Raw genomic sequence first — 27,238 nt, 5'->3', positions numbered from 1 at the left:
ACGTGATTAGTTCAGTGTTTGAGGAAAGCCTCAAGCGTTCATCATACTGTAAACGTGATTAGTTCAGTGTTTCTGAGGAACAGCCTCAAGCGTTCATCATACTGTAAACGTGATTAGTTCAGTGTTTCTGAGGAACAGCCTCAAGTGTTCATCATACTGTAAACGTGATTAGTTGTGTTTCTGAGGAACCGCCTCAAGCGTTCATCATACTGTAAACGTGATTAGTACAGTGTTTCTGAGGAACAGCCTCAAGCGTTCATCATACTGTAAACGTGATTAGTTCAGTGTTTCTGAGGAACAGCCTCAAGCGTTCATCATACTGTAAACATGATTAGTTCAGTGTTGCTGAGGAACAGTCTCAAGCGTTTACCATACTGTACACGTGATTAGTTCAGTGTTTCTGAGGAACAGCCTCAAGCGTTCATCATACTGTAAACGTGAGCGGACGTGTGACGCCCGTGTTACGTCATCACGTTCATTCCGCCATATTGTAGGAAATCCGTTAGTGGTTTCCAGATTAGCGTTTAATCTGAAAGACCTGGGAGGGTTAATCTGGAAGACCTGGGAGGGACCGTGTGACTGCAGGTTAGCTGGTGCTAGCCATATGGTTAGCTGGAGTGGGAGGGCTCGTTCACAGACACGGGACATATGTCTTCTAAAGCAAACGTGTGACTGGGAATTGACCGTTATTGTCCTCACCGGGTCGTCTGTCTGACATTCTCACTCTAAAAAAGTGGAAATTAGGATTAACGTCCAAGACTGCGTGTCGAGACGAACCGTTCTGCCGCTCGCTGTGAAGTACTGTAAAAAAAACCTGAAGGTGGATGAAAACGTTGGCTGCCACCTGCAAATGCATGACATCTGGGGAAGAGCGGGACGTGTCTGGTAGTTCAGCTGCAGTGTTGGGTATCGGATTAGGAAACGTTACTTCACACCAACACAACGCTCCTTGACGTCCAGCAGCTCGTTACATTTGTTTATATGATGATGCCCTGTCATATATATGCGGGGCCGTGTGTCTTTTTGTATTAAACTGCTTGTTTTTTCGTCATTTTGGGGCGATATCAGGTTCACTATTTGACTATTTTGCACCCAGACGGAGCAGCTGGCTACTTCACGGGCTATAAAACAGCGACCACTTGTTTCTTGCTTGGACCTTATATCGACAACACGGAGAATAATTTGATAATTTTCTTGCCAATCCTCCTTTTGCTGACACTTTTACAGCCGGTCAAACGAAGATGTCGACCAAAGAACCGAAAGAAAAACAGTCAACCACTGAACGTATCATTAAAAGTAAGTTTAATTAGATAACTTTTAAAGCACGATGCACAGGTTTATTACATCTACTAATTATCAAAAAAATGCTCGATGCAAGTCATTTAGTACCATTAATATTTTATTATTTCATTCATTTTATTTTTATTATTGGCCACATACTAACTGGCATCATTTCAATGACAGAGTAAGTTCACGTCAGCCCAGATGTCACCTGTAGCTGCCCGAGTCAAACGTGTCCTGGTTATAGTCGCCCCTGTTTTAACACGGGCACACGTGAGACGTCTTAACGGTTGTGAAGACACCTTCATAATCCACTACACATCTCACACGAGCCAACATTGACAGTCACGAAGGATCCTTCCAACTCTGCTTTTACTTTTAACATTTTTCACATTATGATGTTGAGTTGTTTGGTTACTAGACCCCTTTTTTGTTTTGTGTGGGGGTGAAAAACGAAACAAACAAAAAACGTTTATTTCACACCTGTGAGGGTCCAGTGTGTGTTAAGTTCACGTTCCTCTTTAAATCCACTATATTCATTAGGATGTTCTATTACAGAAATTGAGCTTTTGAGTCATCTAGTAGCAATAAGGGAACAGCATGATGATGTCTGCAGAAGTTGGAGATAACCTGAGGTAAAACTCAGGTTTTGTTTTGTCTAGGGCCTGATTGTGAGTGGCTCTTGACTCAGAAACAGTGGAGCTAAAATGGGCTGTGTTTCCTTCTTCTGCTACCTGTCTGTGTATCCAGGTGATTGTGCTTCTCAACAGCATCCCGCTACACAGAAAAAGAGACTAAACAATCCAAACAAACTGAATGTCCGACATCTCCTTAACTGCTTACATTTCCCAGTCATGCTGAAGGTTTTCATATTAGACAATACTGCATTCAAAATGGCCTCGGTTGTATGCTGAGTTGCTTTCTGAAGCTTGCACCCAAAAAAGTTAAGCAAGCGTTCGCTTCTGTAAAGCAGGCCTTGATCCAGAATGGGATTTTGTATTATGTGTAATATCACTGTAGGAAAGCCGTGTAAAGCTTTACTTAAGGGTTATATGCTGGAGAAGAGGGTGCTGGCTGTCTCTCCATGCTCATGAGCGGTGGATTCCAGCTCTCACCAGGATGCTTCGTTTATGCGGGCTCTGCCACCGGCCCCCGCGACTGCCCCGACTTTTTGGAAGACTTCACCCTCCGCTTTTCTCACGCGTGGGTTTTGAACAAGAACGCGAGTAATCAAACACGCCCGAGAGTGGTAAGAGGAGGGGGTGTTGGGGGGGGGGGGGGGGGGGGGGGGCATCACATCCTAGTCGCGTGTCTGATTCGGAAAAGCTGGGGTTGGGCAGAGGCAGGCAGCGGTCTGGTCAGGAACAGAAGGAACCGTCCAGCTCAGAGGCAGCTCCAGGGATGGAGGGGAGGTGGTGCAGCTCTAACCAGGAACACCCAGCACTGCAGAGTTTAGAGGGAACCTGCAGTCCCCACGGTTCTGGCTTCTGAATTTTCGGACACCACCGATGGCCGTGATGAGCAGAATGGAAAAGATGCGTTAGAATAAGCACCAGACCAGAACACTAGTGGAGAAGTAGCAAGATTAGATATCTGGGGTTTGTGCAGTGTCCTTATTTGTTAAATCTGAGGTGATGAGTGCTTGATTCCTACCCCATATCTTTTGGATGTGGTATACAGAGATAACGTTGCCAACAACATGGTTTTCAGGGCAGACTTTTCCTAATAGATTAGAATGTTTAGGTTTACACACAAGTTGAAGCCCCTCTGAATGTTTTACAAAATCATTGAATTTCCTAGCTGATCTGGGCGTTTCCATGTGGGCAGGTCTGCTTGGGTGGATTTAACATCTTATCTTAAAAAAAAACTAGCTCAAAGCACCAATAAAAACTATTGACTTTGTCTATGAGTTTCTATGAGTTTTCCTTGTATGGTACATAAACGGTATAACACATCTCACTATGAATGCCATAGTTTTGCTTTTCCTCTTGAATTTCATGCAATATATTTCTGTGAATGTAGTTCACACTTCAGTTGCCGACTATCTGGGCCAGTTCCTGGTTTGTGGTTGCCGAGGGAGACATTTTGCAGTGTGGTCAGTCCTACTGCAGTGATGTCCGGTTGTTGCTTAACATGCATTCAGTTGCGTGTTGAGGTATGCAGAATGATCCTACAGTCACCCAACCAGCTCTGTTTTTGAACTCATAAGACCACATTTCTATCTGACCAGGTGCCTATTTGCCTTTTAAATTCCCAGAGTTCAGTCTGGCTCTGTCAGCGTATTAGCAAAACTGGAAAAAAGTGGTTAATGCATAACTAACTACCCACCTACTAAAGCCCTTGAGCCTCTGTGAGATAGTTTGAGTCAACACCACTGTCTTGCCTCTGAGGGTTTCCTCCATCACATCAGTCCCATGTGAAGCTCTTTATCAGTCAGGAAGTCCCTGACCTCGACGTTTTTCTGTGCCTGTATATACCCTGTTTCTCCACACCCCAGGTGTCACCAGATCTCCTGTTGAGCTTAATAACAGCACAATGCTAACCAGACATGGTCACACTTATATTGCGCTTCAGTGTCCACTGTGACGTGTCTGTCTTGTGTGCTGAACCTCAGGGCTGAGATCTGTTTCATGGTGCTACGGGACCCTTAAATAAACTGACTCTGGTCCTGGATTCCCAGGCTAATGGAGGCTTTAACTAATCTCCTCTTAGAGAACCTACAGCTGATCAGCCCTTTTTCTGGGCTATCGTGTAGACCTAGTAATGCTTCCTGTTTACTGATTGTGGTCCTTGGCCTTATTGGAAGGTGAGCGGGGCTATATTAGGGCACTTTCCCCCCATTTCAGCATTAGTGGAATGTGGAGGCGCAGACCCTTGGGGCTCCCTGTCTTGTGGCAAACCTCCACGTACACACATTCCCTCAAAGCTGACTTTAATAATATGGTTGGATGATGCTTCCTGCTGGAGTATTCGTCATGAGGATTGCAGTTGTAGGTATTGCATTTGGAAGTATTGGAGTTGTGAGTATTGGAGTTGTAACTGCGGGCCCGGTGTTGATGGTGCCTTTTCGTGCCTTTCTTGCTACTGCAAGTTTGTCATGCGTCCATCAGCTCTGCCGGATGCCCTCGACCCAGGATGGAAAATCAAAACGACTCCATTAGCAGTGACACCGCTGTGCCACGTCCCCTGTGAACTCTGCTAATTCAATATGTTGGCTGTCATGTAGGTTTAGAAATTAATCTGACTACTGTGGTTCCATTTGGTGCAGACGTGCATGTATTTGTACTGGTTGCTCTGTAAAATTTTGCTTTTATGGAAGTAGCTTGGAAGGTTGTTTTACTACTAAGCTTTGGACATGTGCCATATCTTTGAAACAAAGAGGCACATTATCTGTGCTTATTTGAGCTGACTTCTTTCTTTACGGTTTATCCTCTCCCAAGCAGTCGTATGCCAGATAACCGAATCTGGTCATAAACTATTGCAAAACAGTTGCATTGTTTCCACAGTTAGTCACAGAATGAATGCTTCAGAACATCTGGGCAGAATTAAGGTGTGAGTTGAAAGAAAGTTTGAAAAAAAAAACATGCCATCAAACACTGCAATTAATTAGCTGATGCGTGTGTATTAGGGATGCATCTGCTTAATGACGAGGCCTTATGAAGGTGTAAGACTGCTGCTGAGGTAATACATTGAATCCAGATTCTAAAACCAAATTTAGTCTTTGGCCACTTCCAGACTGTACAGACGAGATTCACAGGGGAACGGTTTGGCAGTTGCCAATCTTTGGAATGCTGGGAATCTGAATGCGGGAAACCCGTTCAAAAATCCCCGCCGCTGCCGTCGGGAGGTTCTTGTCGGACGGACTTGACCGAAGTAGCTGCTGCAGATGTTCTGGTCTGCAGAACGAGTTGCAGTGCAAATCAAACCCACCTGGCTGTAAATATTTAGACACTTCTGAAGACTTTTGATCGCCTGGAGTGGTCGTGTTCGATTGAACCTGGAATCCACAGCACGAAAGGTCTCCAGGCGTGGCTTTTGATTGCCTCGTTGTGGACTGTTCGTAGAGTTCCCTGAGACAAAAAACTGAATGATCATTCATCTTTTGATGTGTACAGTGCATTATATAGGGTTTAAACACCATTAGCCCATGCCTGTCACAGTACAATAATAATCAAGTAGGCAGCCTGTTTTACACAGAATGTGCTGTGGGTTATAATGAGTGTAAGTGGATATGCATAAAAATGCCCATGTCAAGTTAATTGATCTTGGAACAAAACGGAGATTTGCCCATCTGTTGGAGTCGTTTCGTCGGGGCTGGCGTGTAACACGTGGGGCTGTTGTCAGCAGCACACGACCTGCTCCCCTGTGCACATGGGCATCCACGCAGCCCCATCGATTGTATGATCCAGCGTATCGATTTGGTTCGCCACGGGCGGGCACGGCCGAGGAGCCAGATGGCCTGCGGCGTGCCTTACATGCTCCACGCGGTCGTCAGATCCAGGGGAGAGCCGTCTGGGGCAGCGTCGGTACCAAGCTGAGGTCAAAGGCCTCGTCCCAGTGTGCGCGACCTCTGGTAGTCTTTACAGAGCGTGGTCGTAGCTACGCACAGGTTATCGCACCTGAGCTTTGAGGCATGGTCAGACTGTCCATGAAAGAGACACGACTGACACACACACACACACACACGCACATAAACATACACGGACAGGACCCCAGCCTTTTACGATGGACACGCAAACTCTCCTATTTTTGCTGATGACGCAGGGGTCTTTGTCGTATTGCGGGCTCATGGCGGACTTCTTGATTGCTCGTGTCAGAAGAAGAAGAGATTACTGTCCTTCTTAATACACGTCATCATGATCGAGTGCTGCTGTATCTCACCTGATTCACAAGAAGGCACCAGCAACACCGAGGTTGTGGATTTACCTCATACCTCACAATGTGTAATACATGTGTGTGTCTTGTGTGCATGTCCATGTGTATACGTTGCACACACATTGCTCTTCCTGCCAGTCTCGATTGATTGAGGTTCACTCCCCATAGTTCACTCCCCATAGTTCACTCCCCATAGTTCACTCCCCATAGTTCACTCCCCATAGTTCACTCTTCGAGACCTAATGCAATGTCCGAACATGCGTTTCATAACCGAACGTGCCAAGAGTCTCTCCCTTTCTCCATAGCAACCTTCAGAACGTTTGCTGAAGGATGTTAACCCCCCTCCCCCCAACAAAGAGCACAGTAGTGGTCTGAAGGTACCGTTCCTGAGACCCAAAAGCTACAGCTTCCCGAAGCCACAGGACCTTCGATCCCGTGTCTTTATCACCATAGGTTGTAGGTTTGCGTGAGCCCTTTTGGCATATGTCTCATTAGTGGAATTGCTGGTCTGTGTCAATTAGAGCCGATAAAACCGAGGCAGGAAAGAAGAGCTGACACGACTCGCTGTTCGAGTTCTTCACCTCCAGCGTGCAGTAAGAGCCTTGAGAGGCACAGTATCCTTTAGAGTCTCTCGCTGACATGTGGCCTGATTGTCAGATCGGGGCGAATGTATGTGCTTGTCCTCGATAAGCCCCACGAGTCCTCGTAGAGCAGGCGCGTTTCCTGTGTGAGCGGAGGGCCGTTTTGTGACTCAGTGCGTGCTGTGTGTGTCTACCAACCCCCCTCTCACAACCATCCCCAACCTCCCCACCCCACAGCGGTGCCCCTGCCCCCTCACCAGCGGCTGTCCGTAAGGGAGCTGTTCTCGGGGGGCAAGCCCAACCTGGAGCTGCTGAAGAGTCACCTGGTGAAGGAGGGGCGCCTGGAGGAAGACTCCGCCCTGCGCATCATCAACGAGGGCGCCGACATCCTGCGGCAGGAGAAGTGCATGTTGGAGGTGGAGGCGCCCATCACAGGTGAGAGTGTTGAGGTGTAGGCGCCCATCACAGGTGAGAGTGTTGAGGTGTAGGCGCCCATCACAGGTGAGAGTGTTGAGGTGAAGGTGCCCATCACAGGTAAGAGTGTTGAGGTGTAGGCGCCCATCACAGGTGAGAGTGTTGAGGTGTAGGCGCCCATCATAGGTGAGAGTGTTGAGGTGAAGGTGCCCATCACAGGTAAGAGTGTTGAGGTGTAGGTGCCCATCACAGGTGAGAGTGTTGAGGTGCCCATCACAGGTGAGAGTGTTGAGGTGTAGACGCCCATCACAGGTGAGAGTGTTGAGGTGCCCATCACAGGTGAGAGTGTTGAGGTGTAGGCGCCCATCACAGGTGAGAGTGTTGAGGTGTAGGCGCCCATCACAGGTGAGAGTGTTGAGGTGCCCATCACAGGTGAGAGTGTTGAGGTGTAGGCGCCCATCCCAGGTGAGAGTGTTGAGGTGTAGACGCCCATCACAGGTGAGAGTGTTGAGGTGGAGGTGCCCATCACATGTTGTCTGAATAAGACCCGTCGTTTTTACGGAAGTGCAGGCTTATTATATCCTGGGAACCTAGCTTACACACTAATGATGCACTTTTTCTGAAGAAATGTAAATTAGCCAACATCACCTGGCAACGGAGGATGAGTCAGTGGGGGTAGAGTCCATATGAGAGGTATATTGGGCTATATGGACACTAACGTGTTATTTAAATAGGAACACAAGCACACAAGACAGTGTTACAGTTCAGCAGGTACCTGAGATCTAACGCTTCACGGCCATTGAGGAGGTTTGACAGAGATTTGCATCTTACTGCAGTTCCGACTGTTTGTCGGAGATGGACAGATGGGATAATGGTGTGGTCCAGCTTTCAGCGTGTGTGCAGGAGGGGTAGAACTGTCTCCTGTGAGAGCATTTCTTCTCCAACAGCTCCACCACAGAATAATGCAGTGGGTCTGTTTCTGCTCAGCTCGGAGCTGGGAAACAAAGATGCACATTTTTATACTATTTCTGGTGTAAAAAAAAAACAAAAAACAAAAGGCCCCAAAATCCTTGACATGATTTTCTCAAGTGACATCAGAATTCTCTTGTGTGAACAGACCGATCGAGAATAACATGAAGCTCTGGAACTGGGTGGTCAGACCGGGCGGGGCCCAGCCGGCACTGTCGGCCGCCGTGTGTGGGAATTGTGGGAATGTAGAACAGCCCTGAGCTATGAGCACGTCAGAAGCGTGGTTTTTTTTCCCTCTCTTTCTTCCCTCTCCTGGCCGAGGCGATTCGTGCGGAGGTCGGCGGAACCCTCCCTGCCCGTGCCCGCTCGGAGGCGCGGTCGCCGACGGCACCGCTGTTGCTTAGTGACGGCTGCCGTGTCGCAGCGGTCCTGGAAGGGCGTGCGGAGGCGGGAGGCTTCGCCGATCCCAAGGTCGACGTCAAGGCTTCTACCGCCTCCTCTCGCAGCCCTTGGCCGGCGAGCGCCGTGTCGCGCACCCCCGCCGACGCCTCAGTGCGACTACCGCCACACGACCGAAATAACACCCCGGCTTCAAACGGTGCCTTACGCAGCGTCATCCCCATAACCCCCTTCTCTACCACACAGTGTGTTATTCTACCAAACGAGTGCAATGTTACTTCGTTTTTCTCCATATTTAGAGAACTGTGCGCTTTTAAGATTGCGTGTTGCTTTGGAAGTATAGCAGCACACAAAGTAGAATATATAATGTCCGATTTAGAACCCTAATCGCCATGCGGACCCCTGTTTGATGTTTTGAGTGTTTTGGTTGGTGCGATCCTTCTCAGTGTGCGGTGATGTCCACGGACAGTTCTTCGACCTCATGAAGCTCTTCGAGGTGGGGGGCTCACCCGACACCACACGCTACCTGTTCCTGGGAGACTACGTGGACAGAGGTTACTTCAGTATCGAGGTGAGTGCCACCGTGAGTGACGTGTAGAGCAATTCCGAGCTTGTGTTGAAAAGGGGGCGGAGACTTGCTGCACTACAGAACAGCGGCTATGTCACTAGCTCTGGCTTTGTGTGTGCTGAGTGATTAGTTCACAGAGGTTCTTGTGGGGAGTGTAGGATGTGTGCCCCCCCCCCCCCCCCCCCCCCCCCCCCCCAAAACACACACACACACACTCCCCAGAGATTTGGCTGATGGTACATTCTACCAGCACGTCAGCTTCTACCAACCATCTGTTAAAAGCGTAATCAGTAACAACCAGCTGCACTGTACTGTATTAATCACAGGCACACAAACAGACGCACACACATATGTACACACACGCGCGTGCACATGGATACACACATGGCCTCTCTCTGTGGGTCAGCTGTGTCCGGATGCGTGGGGATGTGAGCCAGGGTCCCACAGTGAAGGTTTACAGTCAGGCCGTTCCATTTCTCATGACCTGCATCTCTCTCTCTCTCTCTCTCTCTCTCTCTCTCTCTCTCTCTCTCTCCTGGGGGGAACTGTTGTTTCCTTCTCTTTACCGAGGCTTCAGTAAGATGTGCCTCGTATGTGTGAAAGGGTGGTGAGATTATGACACCAACCCCGGGGGAGGGCTTAGGATGCAAACGAATGGAAGACAACACTAGAGGGAACCCCATTACACACACACACACACACACACACACACACACACACTGTCTAAATAAAGCAAAGCTCCATCTAAGAAGAACGTTCCAGAATCTACCCAGGCCTTATATAAACCCCAATGAAACCAAAACCCTTGACCTTTAATCACAGAGCCCCGAATCCGGGACAGAGATCTGGTGCACAGTTGAAGAGAAGTGAGAACATGGCAGCGGGCTCCAGTTCTGCTAGACACCAGACATGGAGGAGATGACTCCACCCCCTGGAAATCATTCTCCTTGCCTTGTATTCTCTGGTGTTGAGTGTTGCGATTACCCTGTGTGTAGCATGAATACTGAAGGTATGTAGGGATGTGTGAAAGGTCCATAAAGGGGAGTGGTTAAAGTTTTGTCAAAATGATGCAGAATAACACACAAACATTTTTATCCACAGAAAGAGACCTGTTGCTATTTACAACAAACACATTTCTGCTCAGTTCTGTGAGGCGGATGATCTTTGGTGATGGGTATCGGTTAATAAGACCTATTATCAATGTGTTGATAATGTACAGTTCATGTAGGTGCGAGCTGGGTAATCAATATGGAAGAAACTGCCTAGTCTCCATTGGGGCCAGAGTGCACGTGCTTAACGTGAATTATAACGTGAATTATAACGTGACCTATACTGCAGATGCTGGACCAAGCTGCTGTTTTGACCATTTCACGCAGCTGATGGTATGACGAGCATTGCTATGTCGTACTGAAAGGTGTACAGGCTCACGAGCGGCCTGTTGTGCTGTTCTCACCGTGCACGGATTGCGATCGGCATCAGTGGAAGTCCCGATGACGCTGTCTTGCTAAATTTAAACGCTAAATCTAAATGGAATTAAGCGTGCGCTTGTCTCGTCAACCGTGGATTTGTTTATCTGGTTCTAAAAATGAGATATTTTAGCTCTAAAATTAACAATGTCCAAACCTCTGTGACCTCCTTTCCTGGGGTGTTGGACTTTTGAGAGCACTTAAAGGGGTGGGCACTTGCGAGACGAGTTCTGGTTGGTGAGCTTGTTCGTGGTTAAGAGCCTGAACCTGTGTCACAACCAAGGGTGTGGATGTATTGGAAACTGCTCTTCTGTCTGGTCTGAAGGTGCATAAACAGGATGCAGATGACCCTTGGAAAGCATTAAGATAGCATTCAGTATAAAGAAATGTAGCATAATTCTTATGAAAGTAGGTGTTTTGAGACAAATCGCTGCAACTATGGTAGAGAACCATTTAACATTTTTCTCCAGTGTATTTTAATGATGTCACTGGCAGATATAATTGGGGTCACACCTCTTAAACAAGCTCATTTTCAAGCTTTTTTCACACGTTACGTTTCCCTCATTAGCTGACCTTGGTTTGACTTGGAACCCTGAATGGCTGCAGTGTCAAAAAACCACCATTGTTCTGTGCCGCCCTCTCATTTGACCACTCCCCCTTTACACCACCAACCAATGGACGTGGCATCAGCCAATCCGTCATAAATGAAAGTTCTGTCTAATTCCAGAAAACTCTTTTCAATTTACAACAACAGGTTACACCAAGTACTAGGTGTAGGAGAAAGATTTTCATGATTTTTATGAACGGCATAGACTTGTTGCCGTGATGTGGGCGTCAGAAAAGGCCTCGATTACTTTAGAGTGGCCACTGTGTAAGACTTTTTTGAAGTGAATGAAGTGTGTGTCGTGGCGCTTGCCGTAGCTCTCGTACAGGGGGCGTGTTTGTGATTGCACCCGGTCACTCTAGCTCCGCCTTCAGAGCTTAGCTCTCAACTTTCTGACCCTCCTCCCATTATTGTAAATGCACATGTGAAACAACAAAATTGCTCAATAGATCTTAAAGCGGTTATAGTCAGTGTGAGAAAAACACCATTCACTCTCCACCCCCGCCCCCCCCCACGCTCATCTGGGACAGAACCCTCCACTTTCACGCCTGCTTTCACGGTCACCACTCAGAGAGGGAGCTCGCACGAGCCATCCTGTTTGTTAAGCTGTGGACGCCTCCTCGCTGCAGGGCTGGGCTCTTTGATCCAGGAGACTGTCATTCAACCACACACACACACACACACACACGTACAATCTCGGGACCCCGGGCTGCAGATCCGGTCGCCCTGAAGTGGGTTCCATGTCCTCTTGTCTGACACAATGCCAGCTTTGCCCTTTTCTTTCGCCCTCCTACGCTTGAGGAAGAGAGATAGAGTGAAAGAGAGCGAGAGAGCCAGCAAGGGCTGCCAATTTTCCCTCATTTTCTTCGTCTTTCTTCCTCTCCCTTTCTGTCACTCCCTCTCCCTCCCTCCTGTCTTTCCTACTCTCTCACGTAAAAAAGGACCTTCGCTCATTGCTACTGTTACTGTTAAATTCTCTCCTCATTCTTCCTCTCACGTAGGCTGAGCTACTGGCTTTCTGCACCGCCCACACACGCAAAACCATCAGCGCTCGCTCACGTGACCCGTAAACGTGCACCTGCCGTCCTTGGTTACCTCGCCGGCGTTTTTTTTTGCCGCTGCCGTCACCCCGGTAACTGCCAGGCTGCAGCGCCCCTCCCCCAGCACCGGTGGCCGGCGCGCGCCCGAACCGATCCGCTCCCAGTGGACAGCCCGTCGCCGCGTGGGACGTTTCTTAGCGACTCCTCCGGCACACAATGGCCATCTGGGCTCCTGCGATGCGGCTGTGAGAGCCAGCCGTCGAAGAATAGAACTCGTACATCACGACACTTTTGTTGTTAGAGGTGCCGCCTTCGCTTCTCATGACTTAGCCCTACACACTCGGGAGATGCTACAGCACTCGGGCTTGATAGGAAATTGGCAACGAAGACAGATTCTCTCTGTTTATTTGCACAAGTTGCACAAATTCTGGATCATGTCCAGAATTTCGTAGCTAGAAGTGTGCTAGTCTAACATCAGCCAGTCAGTTCAGCAGTAGTAGAAGTACGATCGTCATTAAGAAGCGGGAGGTGGCGGAGGTGATGGAGAAGGGTGGATACAGGCTGGAGGTTCTGACCTTCTGACCTGGACGCCGACCTCACATGGTCACCATGGCGCTGAGAGTTACAGAGACATTCAGACAAACTGGAGAAGTACAAACGTGTTATACAACCGATTTAGTAGCAATCACAAAATGCATATCAATCTTTTTGCTCAATGTATCAATTGGTAATCATTATCGATGTTTCGGCATTAGCAATATAAGCATAGCAAAAAGACTGCAAAATGCAAATTACCATTAAACAAAAATAATGCAGGTTGGTCTTTTGATATGTCACACCAATTGTTCACATGTCTTTTTATATATTACCAGACATGTTGTATCTGCAACACGAAATCGCGATATGATATTTTTGCCCGTATCGTGGTGCCCTGTCCTGGTGTAACGCTCCCTTGATTAATTTCCTCAGCACACGGTGATGCCGCTCGGGAGGTGAATCTGGTGTGTGGCATGACATTCTAGGACACAGAGCAGGACGTGTCGGGAACATCAAAGCGTGTTTCTCTGATTTCTCTGATCGATGGTGTCCGTGGTAGTTTGGTAACGGCAGTGTGGGCTGACCCCTCCGTCATGGAAGTGAGGGTCCGGCCAGCTCTTGTCTGTCTACCTGCGCTCATTACCCAGTTACTCCGCCTTCCTGTGGGTGGAGGTGGTGGTGGGCTGGAGCTAATAAACAGGAAGTAGGTCGAGGAAGATGCTGCAATACTGGACATCTTTAGTCATTTCTTCATTTTTTTTCATACTGAGCCTTCTCTCTCTCTCTCTCTCTCTCTCTTTCTCTCTCTCTTTCTCTCTCTCCTCCCCTCCCCCTCACAGTGTGTGCTGTTCCTGTGGGCGCTGAAGATCAACCACCCCACCACCCTCTTCCTCCTGCGGGGCAACCATGAGTGCCGGCACCTGACGGAGTACTTCACCTTCAAACAAGAATGTGAGTACTCGGAGCAGGGCAGCATCTCCTGAACTCCACCCACCAAGGCGGGCCCAGGTCAGAGGTCAGGGGTGGATCTCCGTGTGTGGGGGCACATGTGGCATTTATGGTTCTCACACGGCATCTCAGCCAGTTTCAGATTGTCCTTTGGGATGTGTGTAGGTGTGTGTTTTTGATTGTGTGTGCAGGAGTGTGTTTATGTTTGCATGCATGTGTGTGTGTTTATGCTTGCATGCGGGTGTGTGTGTTTATGTTTGCATGAGCGTGTGTGTGTGGGGGGGGGGTGTGTATATGTGTGTTTATGTTTGTGTGTGTGTGTATGTTTGCTTGTGCAGGTGTGTATGTGCGGATGTGTGTGTTTATGTTTGCTTGTGTGTGTAGTCAGAGCCAGGGTGCTGTGTAACTGCTCTGTGCTGACTGGTGCAGTGTGACATTGGTACACTACTGTCATTAGCAGCATGGAGGTTTCCGTCTCCTTTAATTAAAACCCGAGCCAGCGAGATTAACGCAGCTAGACTCATTTGCTGCTCTCGCCCTCTCAGCCCCTAACGGTGCACCTGCACCATGCACGCCGTGCATTCTGGGATGGCTGGGAGAGTCTGTCTACCTTACAGTTCCACTTGTCTGGCTGGGGAGCTTAACGCTAATGACTCTGTATGTCCCCTGAGGAAGGTCCTGACCTCTGACCGGGTTTAGCCTCTCAAAAACGAGCAGTCCATGACTTACGTTCTGAAATGTAGTGGAGTGGGTCTACTGTGTGATCAGGACGGGACCGATGACTCCAGCAGTCACTCAGTAATCTTTAGAGCCTTCATGTCGAATAGCTGGGCCAAGTAGCCTCGTCTTTTGTTATGATCGTGTCGCTAAAACTCCCGCGTGGCTCTAGGGCGCTCAACTCTTCCCAGCTGTCTTGCCCTCTCTCCCCTGGCAGGTAAGATAAAGTACTCGGAGCGGGTTTACGAAGCGTGCATGGACGCCTTCGACTGTCTGCCCCTCGCCGCCCTGCTCAACCAGCAGTTCCTCTGTGTGCACGGAGGCCTCTCGCCCGAGATCAACTGCTTAGACGACATTCGCAAAGTAAGTGGTGACCCGGGCGTTAGAGAGTGGCCCTTGGGCGTGTCGGCACTCTCCTGAAATACCTTTACGAAGCTTTAGGAGCGTGGCGAAGAGGCCACCCCACCCGATGCAGTCGGCATCGTGGAGCCGATCGTTTCGTTTGCTGTCTGATTGTAGATCGTGGGATCCGTAGCGTTTATCGACATGGCGACAAGTGAGAGGTTATCTGAGCTCTTGGGCCAACTCTGAGGAAATGTGTGTACGAAAAAATGTTTACATGAAAAAATAAAAACAAAAAAAGCCGGATCTAAATCAGCTGGGCTAAAAGACGGATTTATAACGGCGCAGACGGTGAGCGTTTTCTGTCTGTACTGCTGACGGGGTCATTAACGATCTCTTCAGCTGGAGTGGGGGCGGGACCAAGCAGCCATGTTCTGCTCAGGATTAGAAAGCACCTTCTCATAACAGGAAGTGTGCAAATCAAAGTTCCTGCACAGCAAAAAAGTCCTTTTTATAGACTTTTTTTTTAATGTTTTTTCATAGCAGTGTTGTTGCTGTGATAAGAGAGGCTCATTCATGCTTGGACTTGGGCTGTGATGGTAGAAATGCTGACGTGATTCTGTCTGTCTGTCTGTCTGTCTGTCTGTCTGTGTGTCTGCTTGCAGTTAGACAGGTTTAAGGAGCCTCCAGCTTTCGGGCCGATGTGTGACCTGATCTGGGCGGACCCGGGTGAGGACTACGGCAGTGAGAAGACCTCAGAACACTTCAACCACAACTCCGTGCGTGGCTGCTCCTACTTCTTCAGGTACCGCCTCTTCATGACTCCGCCTCCACAGGAGCACAATGCTCCGCCCTCATTCCTGAGGTAGCTCCACCCTTCAGAGTTATTAATAATAATAATAATAATAATAATATAAATTATTCATTTATCTCTTTTTTGTTTCTCCTCTGGCCTGCTTTATTCAATTCTCTAATTAGCAAAAAATTAGCAATCACTGTGTGTTGAGGCAAATTAAGGCAGGGATTGCATTAATCTGCTTAGAGTAACAGGTCTCCACGGCCCAAAAACTGCTAAGCAAACTAACTGTGTGTGTGTGTGTGTGTGTGTGTGTGTGTGTGTGTGTGTGTGTGTGTGTGTGTGTGTGTGTGTGTGTGTGTTATGCTTACTAAGTCATCCTGAGCACTGAGTGAAAATCTCAGATTTGAGCTGGCTCTTTAGAAATGCTGCTCTGGCCTGTTTCACACAGCTGTGTATGTGTGTGTGTGTATGCGTGCGTGTGTGTGTGTGTGTGTATGCGTGCGTATGTGTGTTTGTCTATGCGTGCGTGTGTGTGTCTGTATATGTGCATGCATACTTGCATGTATGTGTGTGTGTATGCGTGTATGTGTATGCATGTATGTGTATGCGTGTATGTGTATGCTTGCGTGTGTATGCGTGTGTGTGTGCGCGCGAGTGTGTGTGTGTGCGCGTGAGCGTGTGTGCACGTGTGTGAGTGTGTGCGCGCGTGTGAATGTGTGTGTGAGTGTGTGTGTGTGTATGTATTTGTGTGTGTGTGTGTGTGTGTGTGTGTGTGTGTGTGTGTGTGTGAGTATTTGTGCATGTGTGTGTGTGTGTATTTGTGTGTGTGTGTGTGTGTCTGTGTATTTGTGCATGTGTGTGTGTGTGTATTTGTGCGTGTGTCTGTGTGTGTGTGTATTTGTGCGTGTGTGTGTGTGTGTGTTTGTGCGTGTGTGTGTGTGTGTATTTGTGCGTGTGTGTGTATTTGTGCGTGTGTGTGTGTATTTGTGTGTGTGTGTGTATTTGTGTGTGTGTGTGTGTGTGTATGTGTGTATTTGTGCATGTGTGCATGTGTGTGTGTGTGTGTGTATTTTTGTGTCTCCCACCGTCTGCTGGTCCAGCTGGCCTGTGTTGATTCCACGCTAGCTGAGCTGTAGCTAAACGCAGGGGTGGTGGCGTTCGATCTGGCACTATGTCCAACTACCACGTCCACTTACAGGGCTGTGGAGTGGTGGTGTTGGAGCTTCATGGTTCTCCCTTCCTTCCATCTCTCTTTCCTTCTATCCATCCATCTCTCCATTTTCCCTTCTATCCTTCCACGTTGCAGCTATCCTGCAGTCTGCGACTTCTTGACCAACAATAACCTGCTGTCTGTTATCAGAGCCCACGAAGCCCAGGATGCAGGGTAAGCTGCTGTCGCCTTCCCTAGAACCCTTCCTAGACTCCCTAGATCCCTTCAGAGACACTCCAGAATCCCTAGAACCCTTCCTAGACTCCATAGGTCCCTTCATAGACACTCCCGACTCCCTAGAACCCTTCCTAGACTCCATAGGTCCCTTCATAGACACTCCAGACTCCCTAGAACCCTTCATAGACTCCCTAGATCCCTTCATAGACACTCCAGACTCCATAGAACCCTTCTTAGACTCTCTAGGCCACTTCACTGTCACAAATCAGAACTCCCCTTCCTTCCTACACTTCATTTGTTGCCTTTAGTTAAGCATAAAGCCCTAGGGTTTGTGACTCCACTGGGCTGTTTGAAGTTGCTAGTGTAGCTTTGGGTTCTTTGCCCTCTCTGATGGATGAGGAGTTTGTTTTGGGGACGCCACATCCATCAGAGATGCAGTTTGTTTTGGGAATGCGGCATACATCAAAATGGAGAGATGGAGTGAGTTTTGAGAATGCTGCATTCCGACTTCCTGCTGTGAGTCAACTTTCGATTACAGTTTGATACATAGAAAAATACCCTTCAGACCCTAAAAATGGAGAATACTAGTGCTTTCTGGGTCACATGTTGGGGCCAGTGGAATATATTTATATTGTTTAAGAACACCTGCGTTTTATTTTTAATGTTCAGTTAGACTCAGACTGGAAAAGCCACATAATGGTGTGCTATGTTGGGGGGTGTGGGGTGTGTGCGCGGGTGCGTGTGTGTGTGTGTAGGGTGTGTGTGTGTGTGTATGAAGCGTATCCGATCATAGCCGTGATGCTGTTTGTCACCCTCGCCCCTCCCCCACGCAGGTACAGAATGTACAGGAAGAGCCAGACGACGGGCTTCCCCTCATTAATCACCATCTTCTCCGCTCCCAATTATCTAGACGTGTACAACAACAAAGGTAGGCGTGTTCTGTCGAGGCCCCACCCCCCCATGCCATTACTACTGGGCCTGGGCTTAGCCTGCCTATTGCCTCCATGGCTGGCCAGCCTCACCTCTGGCTAACACATTCCCCACTTTTGTGCGTTTTTGCTTCGCCTCTTGACCTGTGTCTTTTTTTCTTTTGTCCCTCCGCAGCTGCCGTACTGAAGTACGAGAACAACGTGATGAACATCCGTCAGTTCAACTGCTCGCCCCACCCCTACTGGCTGCCTAACTTCATGGACGTGTTCACGTGGTCCCTCCCCTTCGTTGGAGAGAAAGGTAACGCCAGCTCTCGGGCTGGAGGGGGTGGAGCCTTTGAGGGGGCGGTGCCTTCGACATCATCGAGGCCGTCCCTTGACGCCGTATTGATGATAACTCCTGCCTCGTGCGACTGCGTTGAATACAGCGCGATCCATCCCTTCAGGTCGACTAAGAACTAGCTCAAGTGTGTTGTATGTAGCTTAAACTCCTGAGATCAACTCCTTAAATGCACCAATGAGAGAGTCTGACCAAATATCCCTGACCAATCATTAGGTTTCTTATGACACGTGCTAAATAAATTCTACATATTGTCCAGTAAGGTTTGTCGAGACAGAGGTTTCACTTGCTTTATGAAGCCTGTGGCTCTGGACTCTGGAGTTGGTCGTTACGTGGCCATTAGCAGCGGTTTCTGGCCCCCACTCTGAGCTGCGATGACGGAGGTGAGGTGAAGTTCTGGGAGGAGACGGCTGCTCTCTGACTAGTGCCTGGCTGTGTTCACAGTGACTGAGATGCTGGTGAACGTCCTCAACATCTGCTCTGATGACGAACTCATGTCCGAGGGAGATGACTTGTGCGAAGGTACCAGAGACGGTTGCATGCGTCCACACACACACACACACACACACACACACACACATGCACACACACCTTTCAGCCCCATTTTACACGCTCTTATTTTCCCATGGGACGTTCCTGCATTGCTCTTTATTCAGGGATGTGCGTTGAGATTGCTGCTGTGGGATCAGTATTTGAGCTTTCCATTAGGATAAAGGCAGGGCAGAGCTGGTCTCAGATCAGAGCCCTGAGGTGCGGCCACACACTTTGTGCAGTGTAGGCTCCAGCTGGAGTGGGCGGAGCCTTCGTCGGTAGGGAAGAAAGCGCCTCATCTGTACACACGCCTCAGCTCATCAGATGCGTCAGACTGCCATTAAATCCACTTCAGTTCCTTCCCCCGGAGACCTGCTGTGTCTTACCGCAGTGCGGCCTACACACACGCACACACACACACACACACACACACACACACACACACACACACACACACACACACACACACACACACACACACACACACACACACACACACACACAGCCCACTGCTCCCCACAATTATACACTACATGTGTAATAAATTTTAGATTTGAAATGAAGATACCTACAGACTTCAGCAAGTGTGTGTGTATGTGTGTGTATGTATGTGTGTGTATATGTGTGTGTGTGTGTGTGTGTGTGTGTGTGTGTGTGTGCATGGTGTTTGGATCAAGTGTTGGGTTTAGGATGAGATGTTTTCTTTGCTCTTTCCATAATCTTCTATATCCTGTTGAAGTGCAGTGTGTGTGTGTGTGTGTGTGTGTGTGTGTGTGTGTGTGTGCGTGTGCGTGTGTGTGCGCGTGCTCTTGCAGGCGGAGCACCAGCTGCCCGTAAGGAGGTGATCAGGAATAAGATCCGTGCCATTGGGAAGATGGCCCGGGTCTTCTCCGTGCTCAGGTGTGGCCCTCGCCCGCTCTCTCTCCCTCCTCTGATCGCTCGCCCGCCTCTCGCACAACTCACATCCGTGGGGCGGCATTGTGCGAGCCTGCTGTAGTTTCTCAAGGGCAGCCCACCTCCCTCCATGTTTCTGACTGCCTGGCACGGGGGCGTGCGCTGGGCGAGAACTCGCTAACCCCCCTCAAGAACCGCCCAACGCCCCTCAGGACACACGGGTAGCTCGTCTGGGCGAGAACCCCCTAACGCCCCTCAGGACACACGGGTAGCTCTTCTGGGCGAGATCCCCCTAACACGGGTAGCTCGTCCGATACTTCGTAGGCCGAGACAGAAGGACCTGAGGAGCAGGGGCCGCGTCCCCGGGGCCACGACTCCCCGGGGCATCTGGACAGCATTGGTTCTTTCTCTGCCACGCGAGAGAGAGGCCTCATTACCAAAACGGGTCACAGAGTTGAAAATAGATTTCACTGTTTATAAAAAGGAACAAGTAGCTCGCCACACAGAGTTTTGTTTGAAAGCGTACGTGCACACACACACACACACACACACACACACACACACACACACTCACACATACACACAGGCAGGCTTGTGCTCATGTGCACACATACACACACACACACACTCCTCCATCAGGAATAATGAGCAGGCATCAGTGAGTCATGAGTGGAAATGATTGTATAATTAATTGCGTTAGACATTAGCGTGGCTGAAGAGTGCATGGTTGGTCTTACGGACACACTCTCAAATCTTTTGTACTGGGTTCCTCGATAACAATATTCAGATTACAGTGGCAGCACTGGATAGTTTCAAATTAATATTTAATCTCACTCTTTCTCCTTTCCTGCAAATTGATTCTGTGTCTGCAAATCTAATGAGGTGTGTGTGTGTGTGTGTGTGTGTGTGTGTGTGTGTGTGTGTGTGTGTGTGTGTCCTCAGGGAGGAGAGTGAGAGTGTTTTGACTCTTAAGGGCCTAACCCCCACTGGGACACTACCTCTGGGAGTGTTGTCTGGGGGTAAACAGACCCTGCAGAATGGTAAGTGTGTGTTCACGCCTCTGCATGCATGTGCATTGCAAAGTGCATCTGTATTAACCACACACACACACACACACATACACACACACACTGAGATCCAGGACTCATTCACTGTATGTGACACAAAAGGTCTGACTGCAGATCAAACACACGCTTTCAGCACTGATCTCAACGGCGAGTCGATTTGCCTGATGCAGGGTTTTTAGTGGAGACACATGGTTTTATATCGCACTTGGGACTCTGGTCCAAATCCCAGAACCTCACCCGTCCTGTAGTCTGATCCCGTCTGGAGGAGCCCTGCCAAACGGCCCATGTGCTCTGGGATCGTACGTAGATGCGAGCGGCTGAACTCTAGCCCCTCCCCGTCCTCTCCGTTACGTCGACCTGCATGAGAACGCTTTACCTCCGCGCTTCTCTAGGGGCCCGTGGGGGGGTGTTGAAGCCGGATCCCTCCTGACATTGGTTCCCTGCTGACGTCTGTTGAAACGAAACGCACAGACAGACCATAAGCGTCTGTGTAAGGGTGCAGGTGAGGAAGGGATGAACCCAGCCACATGGTGATTGGTCTGTCCCCATCCCTTTCATTGGTCAAAGTAGTGAAATAAAGGGTGACGTTTGGCAGAAATAGCATCACTACTCTGATAAGCTCTCGAGTATCCAGGCTGGTACCCACGAGCTTCATGGCCTGATTTGTGCTGGCCTTACACCGAGCGACTTTTCAAGCGATTTTGCTCTTACGGCGTCAGTACAGTCCTGAGAGTTCTGCTGGGGTTGTTCCATGCTGGGTCTTCTTCAGTGTTTGCTGTAAGGTTCTTCTTGTATTGACATCACTGTTGTTCGTTATCATGGGTTTGTAGTTTTGGCTCATGACGTGGACATCCAGCAGGGGGAGCTCTCGCAAGCACCCAAACAGGAAGCAGCAGAGCGTGTCAAGGAACATCTCTTGCAGGGACATGGGAGAGGAGACACAGGGGACACTCCTGGGTTGTTTCTGTCCCAACCATCCACTGCTCAAGGACAGCTGTGGCCAAACACTGCATCTGTTTCTGTTCCGTCATTCAACAGCTCCCGTTATTGTACGTTTCCAACAGGAACATGATCTCGTTGCAGTCATGGGAACGGTGACCATGCAACCTACCGCAATTGGAAAGTCATAGTCTGGGACTAAAAACTTCAGATGTCAGAGATTGTCACATGAGGTTGTCACACGTCCAGATGTCCAGATGTCAGTCCCAGTGTAACACATGTACCCTGTGATAAACATGCTCTGCTAAGCTTCCTATCAAAAATGTTACAAAAATGTTTCAGAAATGTCCGGCGGGATGAGCGGAGGCAGGTGGCCAGGACACTTCGTGCCAGACTACTTTGTTGTTTGTGTTGGTGACAAAGTATCAAAGTGACTTAAAGAGCAAGCTAAGTTGGGTGTCTAGTTGGGTTGCTGAGTGAGAATGGCTTACTAGTCTGGTGTGACTGATACAATATGAGTGATTGGTCTAATCTGGCTGAGTAAGTATGAGTAAGTTAGGTCTGGCTGATACTTGCATGAGTGATTGGTGTGAGATAAAGTCTGCGTGATTAGTCTGGTACAGTATTGATATTGATACAGTATTGGTGTCTGGGCTGGTGTGATTGATACAGTAGGGGTGTTTAGTCTGGTGTGATTGATACAGTAGGGGTGTTTAGTCTGGTGTGATTGATACAGTAGGGGTGTTTAGTCTGGTGTGATTGATACAGTAGGGGTGTTTAGTCTGGTGTGATTGATACAGTAGGGGTGTTTAGTCTGGTGTGATTGGTACAGTAGGGGTGTTTAGTCTGGTGTGATTGATACAGTAGGGGTGTTTAGGTTGTTGACTGGTGGCCCGCACAGCTGTGCATGGGATTTGTTTACAAACAAGCAATGAGTCCATTAAATCAGCCTCTGTTCATCTCTCAAAGGATTTCTTCTCATTGTGCTGAAATATTTGGTGTCAAATGTGTGTGTGATGCAAATTCTGCAAACAATATTTTCACACCACATGGGGAAAGTAAGAGAAGGATAAAAAAAATTTAGTTTATAGTGTATAGTGTTTATAGGGTCTGTCTTCCACTTGACATCAGAAATGGCAGCTTGATGTCTGCCCACTAACTCCTGTCAAGGCTGGCATTCCCCTCCCCCGCTGTACCCAGTCTGAGGGTGTTGACGCCCCTCCCCCGCTGTACCCAGTCTGAGGGTGTTGACGCCCCTCCCCCGCTGTACCCAGTCTGAGGGTGTTGACGCCCCTCCCCCGCTGTACCCAGTCTGAGGGTGTTGACACCCCTCCCCCGCTGTACCCAGTCTGAGGATGTTGACGCCTCTCCCCCGCTGTACCCAGTCTGAGGGTGTTGATGCCCCTCCCCCGCTGTACCCAGTCTGAGGATGTTGACACCCCTCCCCCGCTGTACCCAGTCTGAGGATGTTGACACCCCTCCCCCGCTGTACCCAGTCTGAGGGTGTTGACACCCCTCCCCCGCTGTACCCAGTCTGAGGGTGTTGACACCCCTCCCCCGCTGTACCCAGTCTGAGGGTGTTGACACCCCTCCCCCGCTGTACTCAGTCTGAGGATGTTGACACCCCTCCCCCGCTGTACCCAGTCTGAGGGTGTTGACACCCCTCCCCCGCTGTACCCAGTCTGAGGGTGTTGACACCCCTCCCCCGCTGTACGCAGTCTGAGGATGTTGACACCCCTCCCCCGCTGTACTCAGTCTGAGGGTGTTGACACCCCTCCCCCGCTGTACGCAGTACCCTTTTTGAGGGTGTTGATAGGCTCCCTCTCAGCCTATGCTGGCAAGAAGTTCAATGAGATCAGCTACAGTAGAGGTCACTAAATGTCAAGGCCATTGGCCAGTGGAGAGACAGACACTCATAGGCTCCCAGAAGCCCCTGGTGCCCCGCATTAAGGGACAGTCCCACTTCCCTGCTTGGCCTGGCTCTTTCATTGGAAGTGCAGTTGCTGGCAGTGCGAGACTGGTGAAGAACCCCAGTCAGCCAGTGAGCGGTTGGAGCCAATAAATCTGCTGATTCATGGTAACAACTTGAAGTTCTTCCAGTGTATTTACAGCTTCGCTTGATTCAGCTCGCTTACCGCCTTTTGGAAGGTCTTCTTATTTTGAGCGTCAAAATGGAGTGCCAGTGCTGCACTGAATTGCTCAAATGAAGATTGAAATGAAAATTCAATTCACCTCCACCTCTGCCTGTCCTGTGTACTCGCTCCTGATCTGACTAGTTCGTTTTCTGCCATTCTGTGGCACTGTATGTGTTTGCTGGGGCTAATTGGAGCTGGTTGTTGTTGTTGTTGTTGTTATTGTTTTTTTTTTTGTACACTCCCCCTCCCATAGTCGCTCTCCCGCCGGTGTCCGTGACGACTCTGTCTAACGCCACTGATCACTTGCTCTCTCTTCTCTTCGTATTTTGGGTTTCTTGCCAACGCAGCCGCGCTGCTAGCGAAGGAGGGCAAAGGTACGCTAGCCGCCTGTTGTCACCCCCCCCCCCCCCCCCCCGCCCTTGGACGTTGTGTCCCCGCCCTTGGACGTTGTGTCCCCGCCCTTGGACGTTGTGTCCCACCCTCCTCCCCCTTTTTTTCTTTCACTGTGATGTGCTGCTGTTTCAGAAAATGACCAATCTTGCACAGATGTGACTGCAAATGATCCCACATGACTTAGGACAGTGAGCGAATCAGCATTTGGTCCTCACATTGCAAGCATCTGTCTTTGCACTAATGAAATATAGTGTTGTCCCCCCCTCCCAAACATAACCTGACATTCTTGTTACTAAAAGAGCAGACACTCAGAGACTCTGTCGGAGACCCACTGTCTGCCAGAGCCGGCTAATTCCCAGGCTGCGCTCTGATTTGATGACTCTGGCCCCACCCCTCCCCAGCACTGGGTGGTTTTTCCGATCCTAATCCTGTTACACGGACTCGCGCGTTTCCGTTTTGCCCGCAACTCTCCCACACTTGTACGGAGGAAACAAACGAGGAGGCGGTGGTAGCGTCGTCTCTCCTGCCGTTCTCTCCTCACCGGGAACGAAGGGACCACTTCTGCTTCTTCTTTGCCTGACCTCCTAAGTCCCTTAGTGGCAACTGCCCAGCACGATTTGAGAATTAAAGAGATTGCAGCTTGTGCAAGAGCGTCCTTTTCTGACCGAGCATGCTCAGTTGGGGTCCGTGTTGCGTGTTGCATGCGTGCTTCATGTCGTTGCTCCACTACAACCTTCAGAATGTTTGCTTTAGGGGTGTATTCAACTAAGGATTTTCATAGTCGAATCTGATTCGTCAGCTTTTCCCTTTAGTCGACTAATAGTCGAATCGGGTTTATTTATTTATTTTTTATTTAGAGCATCTTAAACTGGATCCCGTTCTCATTCAGGACTTTTTTCCTCTTCAAAGTAAAAACCTAAAACACTCAGATAAATGAATAAATACGGTAGGTTGGCTTTATTCAGCTTTTATTTATTTACTTACTTATTTTTTTATGAAACGTTAGAGAACATTAACTGTCAGTGCGCATTGCGCATATCGAACTGTCAGACAGGAACTGTGCAAAATGTCAAAAATATTTTAAATAAAATATGCTTGCCTGAAAATATAAAAAAATTGACACACAACAGCAAAAAAATATAAGGAAAGGTTCAAATAACGGTGTTTAAAAGCAAACAACAAAAATGTTTATAGGTTTACTTGCCGAGACGCACCGCGACGAGACGAGCTGACACGACCGAAACGACAAACGACTGAACTGTTTTTTTTTTCGCCTTACGCGTTTTAAATGGTATGCCATGTTGGTTGTTGTCGTGCGAAATGAAAGACGTTGATGACATAACTTGCACTTTACTCATCTTTATCTTCTTCAAAATACTTTTGAAGTTTTTTAGTAGCCATTATAATCTCGGTAGATGCTGCGTATTCTGCGTGTTCAGCTCCGCTCGTTTGGATTGTGCAACTGCAGGGATTTATTAATGTGTAGTAAGGAAGATGCCTATTGTTAATGCGCAAACACCATTTTTAAATATTTATTAACAGAAATTACGATGATTTTATTTGACAAAAGGCTATATATAACGAAAACAAAGACATTTCATGTAACAACTAATGCTTAGCTGCATCCTTGGGCACCTCCACGCAGTTAGAATGGTACATTCGACTATGATGTTCATAGTCGACTAGGGGGTATAGTCGACTATAGTCGAATCAGCGACTATTGCAGGTCACCCCTAGTTTGCTTGTTTTTTTTTTTTTCTTTCTTTTTTTCGACTCCGCTCCAAACTCATGCCAAACTTCGCCGGGCTCTCCAAACATACCAAACCGTGGCACTTGTTAACCACACCCCCGCCCCGCTAAGCCAGTGGAAGCAGTGAGGTAGCAGGTTTTGCTAATAGTCACAAGCTACAGATAATTGCACTTAATCAACCAAATGGTTCCTGGCAAACCATCTTGAGTGGCCTCTGTTTGACAGCCTGATGAAACGGGAATGAGAAAGTAATTAGAGAGCTCGTCTGTATTTCTTTTTTTTTAATATGGATGTGTAGCATCTAGCATGTGTCTGTGCAAGCCTGTCTGTCATTGCTGAATATTTATTTCTAATCATACCGTTATGTGGTATTAGTTCTAATGTATTTTACTGCATTATGTTCTGGGGTAAAGAGACCAGACAGCTGGTCTCATGTTTTGTAATTTTTTTTTTTCCTCTTTAACTGAAAATTAAATGAATTACACATGATCCATTAAATGTGACGTTTAGGGTGTATAACTGTGTAAACTAATAGAAGACATTTTCTGTCTTCCCAGATGCATTGTTGTGAAGGCCATTATATGTCTTTGTGTCTGCGCTTGGCTTTTCCTTATTGGCCATTTGCTTATATTTGAAACCGTCACCTTTAGTTCCTTAGGCAGGATTGGGAATGTCCTGAAGTCCAAGTAGAAAGAACTGAAGTCTCCGGAATGCTGAGCCAGCTCTCAGGAGTCTGGCAGTACCACGCATGTCCACTAGAGGACAATAGGGCAGCGCGCCCTCATGGAGCAGCCCGTCCTTGTTTCCTGCCTTCCTAATCGTTCTGTCTGTGTCTTCTCCTCGCCTCCCCCCGGCAGCCATCCAAGGCTTCTCTCCCACGCGGAAGATCCGTAATTTTGAGGAGGCGCGGGGCTTGGACCGCATAAACGAAAGGATGCCGCCACGCAGGGACGCCCAGACCGGCATGCTGGCCAGTGAGAAGAATGGCACCGACCGGAAGGTGTAAGGGGGAGGGGCTCCGATCCAGGCTCCTCCTCCTCAGTGGCCCCACCCCATCAGTGTTCTCACACACACACACACACCTCCCTCTCTATCTTTCTTTCTATCTCGCTGTCCTTTAGAGACAACAGGACCCTCCACTGCTCTGTGCTGCAGAGAGAGGGCCCCCACACGTGCAGAGAGACTGTCTCCAAGCTCAGAGAGAGAGGAATCATTTATGACTAAGCACATCATCCATGAGAGATTTTATTTATTAAAATGAAGTGTATTAGATGTACGTGCTAGCAGTGTTTTTGAAACATGAATGAACATTTAAGAATCACATAAGAATCAC

The 27,238-nt window shown here is 48.7% G+C and overlaps 1 protein-coding gene across 2 annotated transcripts; it reads left to right on the top strand.

Annotated features, from left to right (window-relative positions):
- Nucleotides 1-487: 487 nt before the first annotated feature.
- Nucleotides 488-27,238, top strand: ppp3cca (protein phosphatase 3, catalytic subunit, gamma isozyme, a). Of its 2 annotated transcripts, XM_076992249.1 has the most exons (14): nt 488-1,296; nt 6,975-7,172; nt 8,966-9,090; nt 13,574-13,685; nt 14,617-14,762; nt 15,407-15,546; nt 16,847-16,924; nt 17,761-17,855; nt 18,032-18,157; nt 18,641-18,718; nt 19,543-19,627; nt 20,564-20,661; nt 24,110-24,136; nt 26,763-27,238. In XM_076992249.1, the coding sequence occupies exons 1-14, from the start codon at nt 1,242-1,244 to the stop codon at nt 26,909-26,911; spliced, it is 1,512 nt and encodes a 503-aa protein (XP_076848364.1). In that variant the 5' UTR covers nt 488-1,241; the 3' UTR covers nt 26,912-27,238. The 2 variants fall into 2 exon arrangements, with proteins under 2 accessions (XP_076848364.1, XP_076848365.1); XM_076992250.1 differs by lacking the exon at nt 24,110-24,136.

Source organism: Brachyhypopomus gauderio, unplaced genomic scaffold (genome assembly GCF_052324685.1).
Source record: "Brachyhypopomus gauderio isolate BG-103 unplaced genomic scaffold, BGAUD_0.2 sc91, whole genome shotgun sequence".
NCBI lineage: Eukaryota > Metazoa > Chordata > Actinopteri > Gymnotiformes > Hypopomidae > Brachyhypopomus > Brachyhypopomus gauderio.
Note: the sequence above shows the minus strand (reverse complement) of the source record. Positions and strands in the feature narration are given on the sequence as shown.

Bases quoted from the DNA above. Each gene is read 5' to 3' on its own strand.
- ppp3cca (XM_076992249.1), top strand. From the start codon at position 1,242: ATGTCGACCAAAGAACCGAAAGAAAAACAGTCAACCACTGAACGTATC. The intron at 7,173-8,965 runs GTGAGAGTGTTG...GATCCTTCTCAG, and splicing joins GGTGGAGGCGCCCATCACAG to TGTGCGGTGATGTCCACGGA. The intron at 14,763-15,406 runs GTAAGTGGTGAC...GTCTGCTTGCAG, and splicing joins GCTTAGACGACATTCGCAAA to TTAGACAGGTTTAAGGAGCC.